We start from the raw sequence: 13,395 nt of genomic DNA on the forward strand, positions 1-13,395 counted from the left end.
ATGTGGGACTCGATCCCAGGACTCTGGGATCATGACCTGAGCCGAAGGCAGTCGCTTCACCAACTGAGCCACCCAGGCGCCCTCGTGGGGTAGTATTTCTTGCAGCTCAGTAGCACTCATGTGGCGCTTAGAAATCTCTGAGATCTAATCTGAGTAGAGGTCCCAGTCTCTGCCCGTGACTAGTTGTATCATCAACCTGCAAAAATCCAATCTTGGCACTTGCTGAGCTTTTCGTTCTATGAGAATTTCTGCCATTGGCCTTGGGGACAGCTAGGCAAATACTCTATTTCTTCTGCCTCTCTCTCTCTCTTTCTGTCTAAAGAGGTCGAGATTATGTTTTTACTTTGCTGAATGTAGGAACAAATCCAACGCCATCAGCAAGTGCTGTCTATCACCTCCCACGCCTGGGACCAGAAATCAACCAGACCTTGGCAGAGCCAGAAGCTTTGGGTTCTCACTGCCAAGCCCAGGGATATCAGGGACTCAAGCATAGGAAGGAAGACGTGCAATGGATGGAGCCAGAAAGGAGGATTTCCACTTCAGCATTGCCCTAAATAATGAACCACCACCACTGTTTTTTTTCAGAGAGAAAGGCGTGGTAATAATCATAATGATATTAGACTAGAGCTACTGCTTGATTTGGCACGACCAATGTCTATGGGTGGCATATGGAGTTTCCTTTTGGGTAACAGTCTGGAACCTAACTGAAATTCATTCAAACTTCCCTAAGTTTATCTGAAAAGGCATTTTAGCCTTCTTGCTAAAGGGTGTAAGATTAGTCAAAATGGCTGTTAAGCCAATCCTCCAACTGAAGCTTCTAGCTATCCTAATTATTTCGTGTCTATGTTCCCCTCTCTGTGGCAATGAGGCTGTCTCTTGCTTTTCCCAAGAGACCCTATTGTACCATTCTCATCCTCTGTAATGTTTATAATTAAAGGAAGAGGGAAACTTTGTCATGCCACGGCATTCTACAGAACTGAGGGGAAAGAGTTTGCCTGTCTGTTTAAACGTCTATCAGAATGCTTATGGAAAACTATACTCATATATTATTTGTTTGTGGTGTTTGTTTTTTATGATTTTAGAAACAACTCATGCTCATTGTGGAAAACATGAAAATATGGAATAGTATAAAAAATAACGGGGTTCACATTTAATATTTTAGGGAAACATGAATTTTGTTTTTATAAATTTGTTAACAAGATTAATATGCTAGAGCTCTACGTGGAAGATATAAAAGTAGTAACACATACGTAGTCAAAGATATTTTTAATTGTGACATTGATGGGGATATCACAAATTCATCTTTCAGCTCTTCTTGGGTTCTGGTTGAAAATTAAGCCCTAATTCACTACAGCATCTGTTGAATGTAATGGATGGACTTCTCTCCAATGCATCTAGAACGATCCTTTTCTGTAAGGACTTAATTCTCTTGCAGAACTCTGGCCAAGAGAGCCTGAAACAGACCATCTCTGCCCTGTTAGAGCAGGAAAGAATTTCCCTACTTCTAGAAAGGCTGTTCTTTCTTTCCTTCCTTCCTCTTTCTACCTTCCACCTTGGCAGCTCATACCTTGCAGAACAATTGCTTTTTGACTTCCTAACTCATGGTAGGAGAAAACATATTATTTCTATTTCCTGAAGAGTAGATGCTGAGCATGGGCCTCAGACAAGGAAAAAAAAACCCATGGAATCTTAGGACCGGAAGGGACAGCTCAGCCCCCCACCCAGAGAGCAGGGTCTTCAGTTACTAAAGGATAGGCCTAAGTAAGTGTGTGTCAATTTCAGACATAATTTTGTTCAAACTCTCAAATTAGAGGTTTTGGGAAAGCCCAAAAGCTGTCCCATCAGAGACCAGACACTAAGTTAAAAATGAAAAGAATCATTGACTAAATAACTACTGTGTTAATGATCACTGGATCAATCACTCAATAAAAAGGAAATGATTGGAAGCTAACTGAAGGTATTGGGAAGAACTTGACATAAAAGTTCCATCAGGGACAGGACAATGGTGCCCACCTCAAGGCTTTTCATTAATAACTAAGTACCACTTTAGAGAACTACTTGAAGTCAGTGACAAACTCTGGATTATACCATTTCCCATAGTTAGCAACCAGTGAGTGGGAAGTTCACTTAGGAATTTTGAATTGAAAAGCATCAGACGGGTTCACTTTACTAGTTGAAACTGACACTGGCTGAAGGAAAATAAAAACCACTGCAATATTATTTGTTAAATAACCTAGTGATAAGACCTATAGATTAGAAAAGGGAAATTTTAAGGAAGATATTTTCATTTTAAGTGTGGCTGCATTTTCATGGAAAATGGGAAGTGAATTCATAGAGAACATATTTCCATCTTTCCGGTGCAAGAATTAATTTTAAAGGGCAAAGAAGGGAGCTTCTCATTTCAGAAATTAACGTCTTTGTCTTTTCCAATCATACCAAATGTGGGACAGTCCAGAGGTACTCAATGTGAAGCCAGCTGATATTTGGGGGGACTTCTTGCAAGTCTAGTTAGTACCTCTCAACAGTTTGCTTATTTAGAGCCAAGTGCTAGTTCTATAAATTTCCTCTCCCTGGATTTTTCCATTGTTTTCTGGGCAATTACTCTGAGCGACAGCCTCCTCATCTGGTCCTTTCAGCTCCTGGAAACCAGACTTAATTAACATGGTTAAAACTCCCCAAGCCTGCAGCCATCTTTCCAAAGCAATGGATTCCAACTTGATGAGCTCCTTTCCAGGCTCATACATAATTTTAACTCTCCCAGTAGCACATTCATTGCTCACTCATAAATTTCAAAATGAAGATAAATAGATATAGCATCACTATTTTGTGATGGCTAGAGGTCGACAACCAGATGCACACAGACCACACTGAGCTCTTGTAAAGGACATTTTTAACATATACGGCTTTATCCCTTCTCTGAAAACAAATGTCAACGCACACAGAATACAAATGGATCTTGACGAACACCTTGGTTTGAGCAACTTGGAGCTCTTTCTTTTAAAGACTCAATAAATCAAAACCAATATTGCAGAAAAGCACATTTCTTGGGAATTTTGAGAGAGGAAAACAAATGGATAGGTTTAGGATTATGTCCTAAGGAAGTTTAAATCAAGAGACACTTGAAGTCACACAGGCATAAGTATGTGTTGAATTACCTACCTATCCAAGCTCCCAACTCTGGCGACTAGATACAGCAGACTCCCAACGGCAAGGCTTCCCAGCACCAGGAGCTTCTGTCTCAGCCACGCCTGCTGTTTGAATAGCATGGCCCTCCATCAACCTTCGGGACTTCTGCAGCCTGAGAGACAGGGAGAGAAGGGGACTCATCAGCAGGCGTCTCTAATAGGCTCTGTGGTTTGTCACAAAGCCACAGAGGGGGAGTCCAGGTGATTAAGTGATACTTCATGGAGAAAAGATCCCATACTGACCTTGACAATGTTCAGGGTGTAACAGCTATTTACCCAAACTTGCCTTCCTTTTCCTGGCCCATGTTATAAGATCCAATACTAAACTAGGGGGAAGCTCCTAACTAGACAGAACCTGCTGGGCAATTGTCAGAGTGAACTAATGCATATCTTATAACATATATATATACCCTGTGTGTGTACGTACATATATTTGTTGTTACTGTTAGTCATTCAAAGAACACTGATAAAATGAGCAGCTGGGTAACCTGAGGTTTGCCAGTAGGGCAAATAATAAACTGAAGGTTCTGCTCCAGAATAACCAGACAAATGTAGAAATTCCTTTTCAGTAAGTGATCATTTGGGGCATAGCAATGACATATTTTACTTGCATGTTTTTTTGTTTTGTTTTGTTCTAATTGTGAAGGGGGTGAGATCAAAAGCTAGTTCTTTACTCCCCGAGGTCATCAGTGGCAACTATCAGGACCTCAGATATTGGAGGACAGTGGCTCCAAGTAACCTGATGTTGCCCTTCGCCTCCTCTGCCCGGTCCTGGATTGGACTGACTGAGGTTTGGAAACATGCTCAGACTAGATTCCCCTGCTGTGTGACCCCCTTCTGGCTCTCAATGAATTCACACAGATTTGGTGATATGGGTCTCATTCTTCTATCATGACAGAAGCTTGCCGGGAAGCTTTGTACTCTTATTCCTGAAATAAGGCTGGTTGAGGAGTGTAAGGCTTTACTAGTGCTATTATTAAATTTGGGGGGAAAATGCAAGCTTTCAATTCAGCCTTTCTTATTAAAAGTAAATCCAATCCCCCTTTCAAGATAAGATGGTTTGTTTCTTATTGAAACTCAAAATAGTAACCCGAGAAGAGGGACTCCAGCAGTGGGCCATGGGTAGAAATTGTTTTCTTGCAATGGTATTTCCATGTTTGCTATGTGGAAAGGGATATACCAGGACTGATCGACTGGTCTATTCATTTGCTTGTCAAGAGATTACTGAGCACCAAGAACATTTCCAGCTATTCTATTAGGTTTATGGAGGATTCCAAAAAAGATACTGAAAGAGTTTTAGCCCTTGAAAAACGAATAAGGGGAGAAGTAATTGCAAAACAACCAGAGAATGCAACCTAATAATAATGTATAAATAAATGTTGAGGAAAAAAATGAAGAAACGGTCAGGGATGTGAGCTCCATGGGAATGCTTTTTCTGTGGAATGTAGTACATGACCTGGTGAGGAGGGTTTAGGAAGAAATCCCAAAGGAGAGAGGTCAGAGCAGTATTAATCCAACACACAGTCAACAAATATTTATGGAACATGCCTTATATGCTAGATTCTCTACCAGGTGCTAAAGAGACAGTGGCCAACTGGGGGTCTGTGGTCTAGTGGAGAAGACAGATATTAAGCCAGTAAACATAGGATTCACATATACTTACAAATTGTAATACCAAAGGAAAATTACAGGATACAGTGAGAAAGAATAACGGGAGGAAGCTATTTAGTCCTTCCTGAAGGAGTGACACTTGGTCTGACAGCTGAGGATGAGAAGCAAGGAGGACAGGACTAGGGCAGAGTGGGTTTCAGGCAGAGGAACCCCCATGCACAAAAATACCGAGGGGGAAGAAGGCTTGGCTGGTTTGAGAAGCGAAGGAAGTCTGGCATGGCTGGACACAGGCATTGAGGGGGACAGAGAAAAGGCTAGGAGCCAAAGCAGAGAGGAGGCAATAGGAAATGGGTCTTTGCAGGCACTGGGTGAGCCTGTGGTTCTGACTGAGCACATCTTGCATTGTGTGTAGGTAAAATGGGGAAGAGAAGGAAAAGAGGTATTTCAGGAAATTCTCAGAAAACCCTAGGAAATTATTGTGTGATTCAGGGCTGCCCCGACAGAGTCCATTTTGTGTGTCTCAAGGTTAATGTCTAATGTCGAAGTCCACAGTTGGAGCCACAGGCCTCTCGCACAGGGCTCTGATCCCTGTTGAAATGCAAATACTGCAGCAATAGGGTGGAGAAAAGAAAGCTGTGCTGAAGTCCCCTAATCACAGTCGCCTCTTAGTAGCTCTGTGATCTTCGGTGTGGCTGCCCAGATTCTCCGGGCCTCTCTTTCTCTATCTATAAAGTGGGGACAGTCTCTGACCTCCCTACTCCGTAGGCCCACAGTGAGAATGAAGTAAGGTTTCTACTAGGAACATCACTCGACACAGATTTATTGATATGATGCTAACATAGGGATTATATGTCATCTTTTGTTAATGTGAATGAATTCCATGTGTATTCACAGAGTGAGAGAGCAAGAGCTATTATGTAGTTGAAGAGGGCCAGCTACAAATGGGACAGATGAGAAGAGTCAAGGTAGAGGTGCCTGGGTGGCTCAGTCGTTAAGCGTCTGCCTTCGGCTCAGGTCATGATCCCAGGGTTCTGGGATGGAGCCCCGCATCGGGCTCCCCACTCGGCGGGAAGCCTGCTTCTCCCTCTCCCACTCCCCTTGCTTGTGTTCCCTCTCTTGCTGTCTCTCTCTCTCTGTCAAATAAATAAAATCTTAAAAAAAAAAAAAAAAGAGTCAAGGTAAATGAGCTTGTCCCATGGCCTTAGGGAGGGTCAGCAGCCTCATACAGAGGAGCAACCTGGAGGGAGGCTGGGGAAGTCACCTGGCCTCCTCCACCATCGAAACGGAGGGCCCACACTCTGCTGCTTCAGACTCTACCACACAGTGCTTTGTCCACTTTCCCCAGCTCACTGGCGCCCTGCTCTGTCTCTAGCTATAGGTCACTCTCTGTAAGGCCGGGGCCACATCCCAGCTCCCGGAGGGAAGGCCTCTTGGGCTGATGGCCCAATACAGTCATCTCCAACCGACCGCCTCTGCGTTCCTGCGGTCTGTGTGGTCACGGGCGCGGTGAGGCCCTCCATTGCTGTAAGTGCTGGATTGGTGCCAGCAGCTGCCTTCGTGCGTGGGAATCACCACAGCTCCCAGCTATGGGCTAACCCTGCTCGCTGGCTCAGAACAGAAAGCTACCTGAAGGGTGTGAGCCCAGAATCTCTCTGCTTGTTGCATAGGCTCGGGGTTCTCTATTGTGAGCTTGCAGAAACTTTAGAAAACGCACACCTACCACCACCTTCAGAGATTCCAATTTAATGGGTCTGAATTAATCTTGCATCGTGGTTTGTTTTTGTTTTTGTTTTTGTGTAGTGAATGACACATAAACCTTAGTCATAGTCATTTTCTACTGTCTTTTTTTTTTTTTCCTTGAGTCACCAAGTTCAGTAAACTCTTTCTCCTTAATTTCTTCTTGCCTTGTGTTGTGGAGGCACCTAATGCCTCCTTTATTTCTTAACATTTGGGCATGTTCTCCTTGTGCATTTCCTATGGCCTGTATAGTCTGATTATTCTTCCTCATACAAGATATTCTGTCCCTCATCCGTTTTTTGGTTATTTGCTGGATTAAGTCTGATCTCTTCTTGAAAGTATGGGCCCTTCCCTCCGAGGGCCCAGCTTGGACAGTCAGCCTCCCTTCTTGTTACTCCCCAACACCAGCCTCTGTGCCCTTCTGGTCAGCTGCTTTACTGCTTCTCATACCTCCTCACTCTCATCTCTATGCTTCCACCAGTTTCCTCACTGGCCCAGAATGGCTTTCCTGCATTTCCTCCTTCAAGACTCCTGGATCCTGTTAATAACTTCCTGGAGAGGGTGATCCTGGTGGATGGGCAATTTGGGGGGAAATCCCAATATACTGCCCATTAGTGGGTGGGAGTGGGTCAGGTCCATTGTGTAGATAATTACAGGAATAAAGGGTGATCACTGGGCTTAGGGATAACATGGGGAAGACATTTGCATGTAGGGGAAAAATGACCAGGGCTATGAAGGCTACGGAGGAAACAGCCGAGATTTAGAAGATATCACAACAAAGCTATCGAACTTCTGCTGTGATGCACATGCCATCTGGTAAACAGTAGGTTATGAAACCTTACTGAATATGAGGCCACTACTTTTTCCACTGCCACTGGGGATCTTTCACTGTCAAAAGTTCCAATACTCCACCTACAGACCCTCCCTTCATGGTGAGTCCAACGGTCACCATGGAGGTTTTGCTCTGTGGGGTGAGCTGCTACTGTCAGTCCAGCTTCTGTTGGAGATGCCTTAGATAGGCCCACCGGTGGGGTTCTCCTCACGTTTGTTCACACTGCCTCCTCTCCTTATGGCAGGCCCATGGCACTCTCCAAAGCATCCTCATGTCTACCAGGATGCTGAGGAGAACCACAATTTTCATTCAAGGGCTCAGCTAGTATGAACGAGTCGTACGTGGTGAAGTGCAAAGACCACTGGACTGGGAGTCAAAGACCCTGAGTAACATTTTGGTTTGGTTTTATAATGGAAACTCTCTGGATTTTGCTATCCTCATCTGTACAATGAAGATAATAAAGTCTATCTCACAGGGTTATTATGACATGAGCCTTGAGTAAGACAAGTTGGGATAGAACTTATGGATATTTGGGGCATGTTACAAAAATGAAGCATCACAAAAGCTTCAGGAGGCTGATATATTTGTTCTTGCAATGCATTTTCAAGAGGAAGAGACTAAAATAAATGCAGTTCTCATTAATAACATGGACTGTGAAAAATATAAGCCTTTTTTAATATAAATAACTTTTAATGGAAACTACTGTTAGATATTAGAATCCTAACACTATATTCTCTCTTCAAAGTGAGATGGCAAAGCATGGCAAAGCAAAGAATTACCAAAAACGAAGACAAGAAGTTAATACTGTGTTAGGCGGAAATCACTTGGAATTTTTCCGAAACGAAGAGGCCAAGCCAGGAGTTTCTAATAAGTGTCTCTAGGACACAGGTAGTGAAATCTCATTCTGTTTTGTAATCAGTCTCAGACTATATGCTAAGAGACAGTATCCTAGCAGCCCCTGAATAAACCCTGTTCAGGGAAGACCAAAGGTACGTGGTTGATTTAACATTCAAGATGCCTCTTTGGTTTCCCAGACCATCATGAAGTGCTTGAGCATCTGCCAGGTTGGGGTTCTTAAAAGCTGGGAGTTGCTGCTCTTGGTCTGAGCACATAAGCCAAAGAGAAGCCACACCATCCAACGTTTACCAAAAATAGTATTAAACTGGGGAGAACGTTAACTGCTCCTCCAACCCCCAAGTTCTTTCCCTTTAGCTATGCCAGCTTTAATGGGTATCTTAATAATCTTTCACCACAGCAATCATACTGGTAATAGGCAATTTATATAAAATTACAGTTTTTAAAAAGTTTATTATTTCCTTTTATGTATAAAATAAAGGTTAAAGACCTACAGTGACATTTAAGCCCTCCTTCATCTCCAGTTTTTAATCTCTCAGTGTTTTTCATCTACTGTGTCAAGAGCAGCACAATTACAGTCTCCCCAGATTACTAAAGCTTTCATAGACACGGTATCTTAGCTGAGCAAAGCAGACCATCTAAATACAGAGTTCGTGGCCAGAAACGACACATTGTATAGACATCTGGCTGTTTCCTGAAAGCAGCACTAAGCAAAGAAAGAAATGATTCCCAAGCTGAAACAAAGAAATGAGGGAACTCAAAAATAATAATAATAAAGATATGTTCAAGTGCCGCTCAAAAGCTTGTAGATATGGTTACCGCAAGCCCCTGGTAGCAGTAAAAACAGTAACAGAATAGCATGGAAGTTCATTAAAAACGACTGAACTCACATAGCAGAATTATTCCAAGGAAATCATAACTGTCTGTTGAGTATTAGCTCATTTAGCAACAGCCTTATGAAGTGGACAGGAACCAGACTTATTGAGCAATATGCTCTCTGTTACTTTCTTTCACATTTATTATCTCATGTTATACAACGGAACTGTGAAGTATTATCTATTTTATTTTTTCTGATGGAAACGAAGAGCAGAGAGATGAGCAGGTTATTTACCCAAGGGCATGTGCCTGGTAACTGCAGAAGGAGAGTTTAAATTCAGAATTAGCTGACCCCAAAGCATGTGGTCCCTTGATTACAATGCCATCGTGGCGCTTTGGATGCTCACCTGGGAGACTCTTAATAAATACTTGTTTATTGATTGATGAGAGCAGACAAAACCACTTAACGCCACCCAGATTACCTGCCATTGAACCCTGAAGTAGAAGATGGGGAGGTGAGAGAAAGTAAAAGAGGAAAAGAGTTCCCATGGAGGGGCAGGTGACAGGGGCATTTTGGATATTTTGAACCTGATAAAACGAAAGGAAAATATTAATAAGTGATGATAATGATGATGAAAATGAAAGGTGCTGTTCTTATGGAAAAATAATGTTTTTAAAACCTTACGAAGTGGTTTTCATATTCACCATACCATTTCTTTTACTTTGGCTTCTTCTGTTGTTTTTGGTTGCCACATTACTTACAACATCTTTTTTATTCCTTTATAGTCCTTTCAATTTTTTTTTCTTGCATTGATGGAGAAGTGAGGTCATTTGTACCATATAATGTCCCTGATTGATTATTTATCTATTTTAGAATGTTTATTTATTTATATATTTATTTCCAGTATAGTTAACATACAGTGTTACATTAGTTTCCGGTATACAATACAGTGATTCAAAAATTCCTTTCTCAGTGCTCATCATGATAAATGTACTCTTAATCCCCATCATCTATTTCATCCATTTCCCCCCCACCCCCCACCTCTCCTCTGGTAACCACAACTTTGTTCTTTTTATTTAAGAATCTGTTTTTTGGTTGTCTCTTTTCTTCTTTGTTTGTTTTGTTTCTTAAATTCCATGTATGAGTGAAATCATATGGTATTTGTCTTTCTCTGATGATGTTTTTCACTTAGCATTATACTTCCTAGCTCCATCCACATTATTGCAAATGGCAAGATTTCATTCATTTTATGGCTGAGTAATATTCCATTTTATATATATATATATATATACACATACCACCTCTTCTTTATCCATTCATCTATCAATGGATACTTGGGCTGCTTCCATATCTTAGCTATTATAAATAAATGCAGCAATAAACACAGGGGTGTATATATCTTTTCAAATTAGTGTTTTCATTTTCTTTGGGTAAATAACCTGTAGTGGAATTACTGGATCATATGGTAATTCTATTTTTAATTTTTTGAGGAACCTCCATAAAGATTTTGCACAGTGAAGGAAACCATCAACAAAACAAAAATACAACCCACTGAATGGGAGTAGATATTTGCAAGTGATATATACAATAAGGGGTTAATATCCAAAATATATAAAGAACTTACACAAGTCAATGCCAAAAAACCCCCAAATAATCCAATTAAAAATGGGCAGAATACATGTACAGACATTTTTCCAAAGAAGACATACAGATGGCCAACAGACACATGAAAAGATGCTCAACATCACTCATCATCAGGGAAATGCAAATCAAAAGCACCATGAAATATCATCACACACCTGTCAGAATGGCTAAAATCAAAACCACAAGAAACGAGTGTTGGCAAGAATGTGAAGAAAAAGGAACCCTCATGCACTATTGGTGGGAATGCAACCTGATGCAGTCACTGCAGAAAACAGTATGGAGGTTCCTCACCATACCGTTTCTAATTAAAACCAACCAGAATCATGGGAACCTCACCTGTCCCCTCCATAATTTAAGAACTGACTTTCCTTTTGTTAAATTTTATAGCACATTATCAAAATAACATTGCTTTTTACTGCTGCTTGATTTGATTCTTATGTCTGAGCTCCATAAGATCTTGGTTAAATCTGTTAGTGACCTCGCGTATCACCCCATCCTCATCCTACCTTTCTCAGCTCTTCCCCTCTCTATCTCAGTGAATGGCACCCCCTCTGCCCACTGAGTTGCCCAAACTGAAAACCTTGGAGTTCCTTCTTGGCTCCATCTGGCCCCTAACATCCAATCAGCCAGTAAAATTCTACCTCCAAAATACTCCTAGAATCGACGTACTTCTCTGCATTGTCATTGGTGACTGCCTTGCTTCAAGCCATGTTCTCTTTTCCTTAGAGTACTATGGGCTCCTAACTGGGAGTAATGCTCTCTCCACCATTACTTTTTTTCCTGCCTCAATTTATTCTCCATATTGATGCCAGAGTGGTCTTTCCAAACAGAAATTTGATCATGTTGCCTTCAGGCTTAATACACTTTAATGTGTCCCTATCATCCACATGGTTTTAAAAGACCCCATGCTCCTTCCCACTGCAGCTCCACACAACCCCCAACACCTACATAGACAATCTTTAGCACACAAAACAACTTACATTTCTTTTCTTATCCTGTCTCATATTTTACTTTTCTCAGTTTCTTTAAAGAAATAAGAATTGGAAAAGCTCTTTCTACATAACATCAAGAGCATCCAGTGATGGCCCATCCATTGGAGTGTTGGAGCTGGTTTGTACTTGGCAAGCCAGTTGTTAATGCCATGATTAAGAATTACATTATAGAAATTCATGATTAAATAAATTAAAACAAAGGCAATAAGTATTTTAAACCCCATTATTTCCCAATTATCATACTACATTTTACTATTATCTATGTTTTGAGATTAAGTCCATTGTATCTGTACAGTGAAGATACTGCTGTGCATCTCTTCCTAATTCCACATTCAGTGAATTCATGTTGGTAACTCAACATTGGACATGGAGGGAGACGGCGTTACACAATTGAAACTGACAATTACTAGAAAGCATCCCCCTCCCCAAGAGCTGGTTGTTAAGTATTTACCAGCACACACTGATCATGCTCCATTCATTTTTTCTGAGGACAGTCATTATTCAGGTCTCTCCTGAGTGCCCACTGCATGTGCAGTGGGAAAGAGAGTGGGCCTCCATTTCACGTTCCCCTTCTCTTTTAGCCTCCTCATACTCCTGCCTTTCTGTAAGGGTCTGTTTTCATTTCTGAGACCCCTGCAACCCCTTTTTGTTTTCACTTTTCTAGGTCTTTCTCCTCAGCTTTCAGCGCCTCCTTCCAGTTTCTGCCTGCATCTGCCACTGCCTATGTTCTCTAAAGAACAGAACTTACAAAGAAAGAATGCAGTGCTATAGTTCATAGTAACATGGATAGCAAAAGAAGAGTATAGCAAAAGGTCTTAAAAAAATCTTATAAAGGTTGAACAAATCTATAAAATAATCTATAATTAGTTTGTATGCAAAATTATACCAAAAGCTGTCCAGTCTTGGCAGGCTAACATCTTAAATTGCAGTATTACTAACATGCTTCAAAACTGTCCTCTTTTATTACCAGAGACACCTCTTCCCTTTGACTCTCTGATCTTCCTTTCAAGGCCAGAAGGGCTCCACTAAATTCTGACACTAAGATAACCACCTATGTCAGCAGTCATCAACAAGTGCTTACTGAGTACCTACCATGCGCCAGGCATTGCAGACACCAGGAATAATACGGAGAACAAGAGACACACAGACCATGCCTGCTGTAGTGTTCTAGTATTCAGGGCCGATTCTTGATAAAAGTGTAAGGAAACTGCGTCTTCCCTTAAACAAGAGCTCAGACCCTCTTAGAGGGCAGTGAATGAAGAATTCCCACAAGCGCAGGGTCTGCTGGACCTCCGAGACTCATCTCTTGGTCCTAAGATCCACTTTCCCAATGGAATGTCCTTGCCTCCTATCCAAGACACTACAGGCAAACCCCACTCTCTAAAAGGTACTATTCTTCCTTTAACAAGACTCCTCTTTTCAAAACCCTTTGCTGAGTGAAGACTTCACTGAGCATATTTAGATCAGACTTCACCAAATTAAGTGCTTGTGACCAAACAGGACTAGCATCCTGAGTATGTGACTTGTGCCTTTGTATGGGGCTCTGTACTCAGAAGGATCCCATGCTTGGTTTAATGCTCTCTTGTCATGCACGGTCCTGAAATTCTCAATTTCTGAACAAGAGGCCCACGTTTTCATTTTGCACTGGGCTGTACAAATCATGTACACAGCCCCGCAGTCTGCCCTTCTAGCCTTCAGACAATAGATTACTTGTGTGTTGGC

At 41.6% G+C, this 13,395-nt stretch overlaps 1 protein-coding gene across 1 annotated transcript in view; it reads right to left on the reverse strand.

The window, feature by feature from the left end:
• Positions 1-13,395, reverse strand: part of LOC115944346 (heparan sulfate glucosamine 3-O-sulfotransferase 5) — a 256,509-nt gene that overhangs the window by 2,280 nt on the left and 240,834 nt on the right. The window contains exon 4 of the mRNA XM_081828836.1: positions 3,160-3,298. Within this exon, the coding sequence (XP_081684962.1) occupies positions 3,160-3,266 (107 nt within the window). The 5' untranslated portion in view covers positions 3,267-3,298. The remainder of the gene's footprint in view (positions 1-3,159; positions 3,299-13,395) is intronic.

This window comes from Leptonychotes weddellii, chromosome 8, assembly GCF_054177405.1.
Source record: "Leptonychotes weddellii isolate Sample4059 chromosome 8, ASM5417740v2, whole genome shotgun sequence".
Taxonomy (NCBI): Eukaryota; Metazoa; Chordata; class Mammalia; order Carnivora; family Phocidae; genus Leptonychotes; species Leptonychotes weddellii.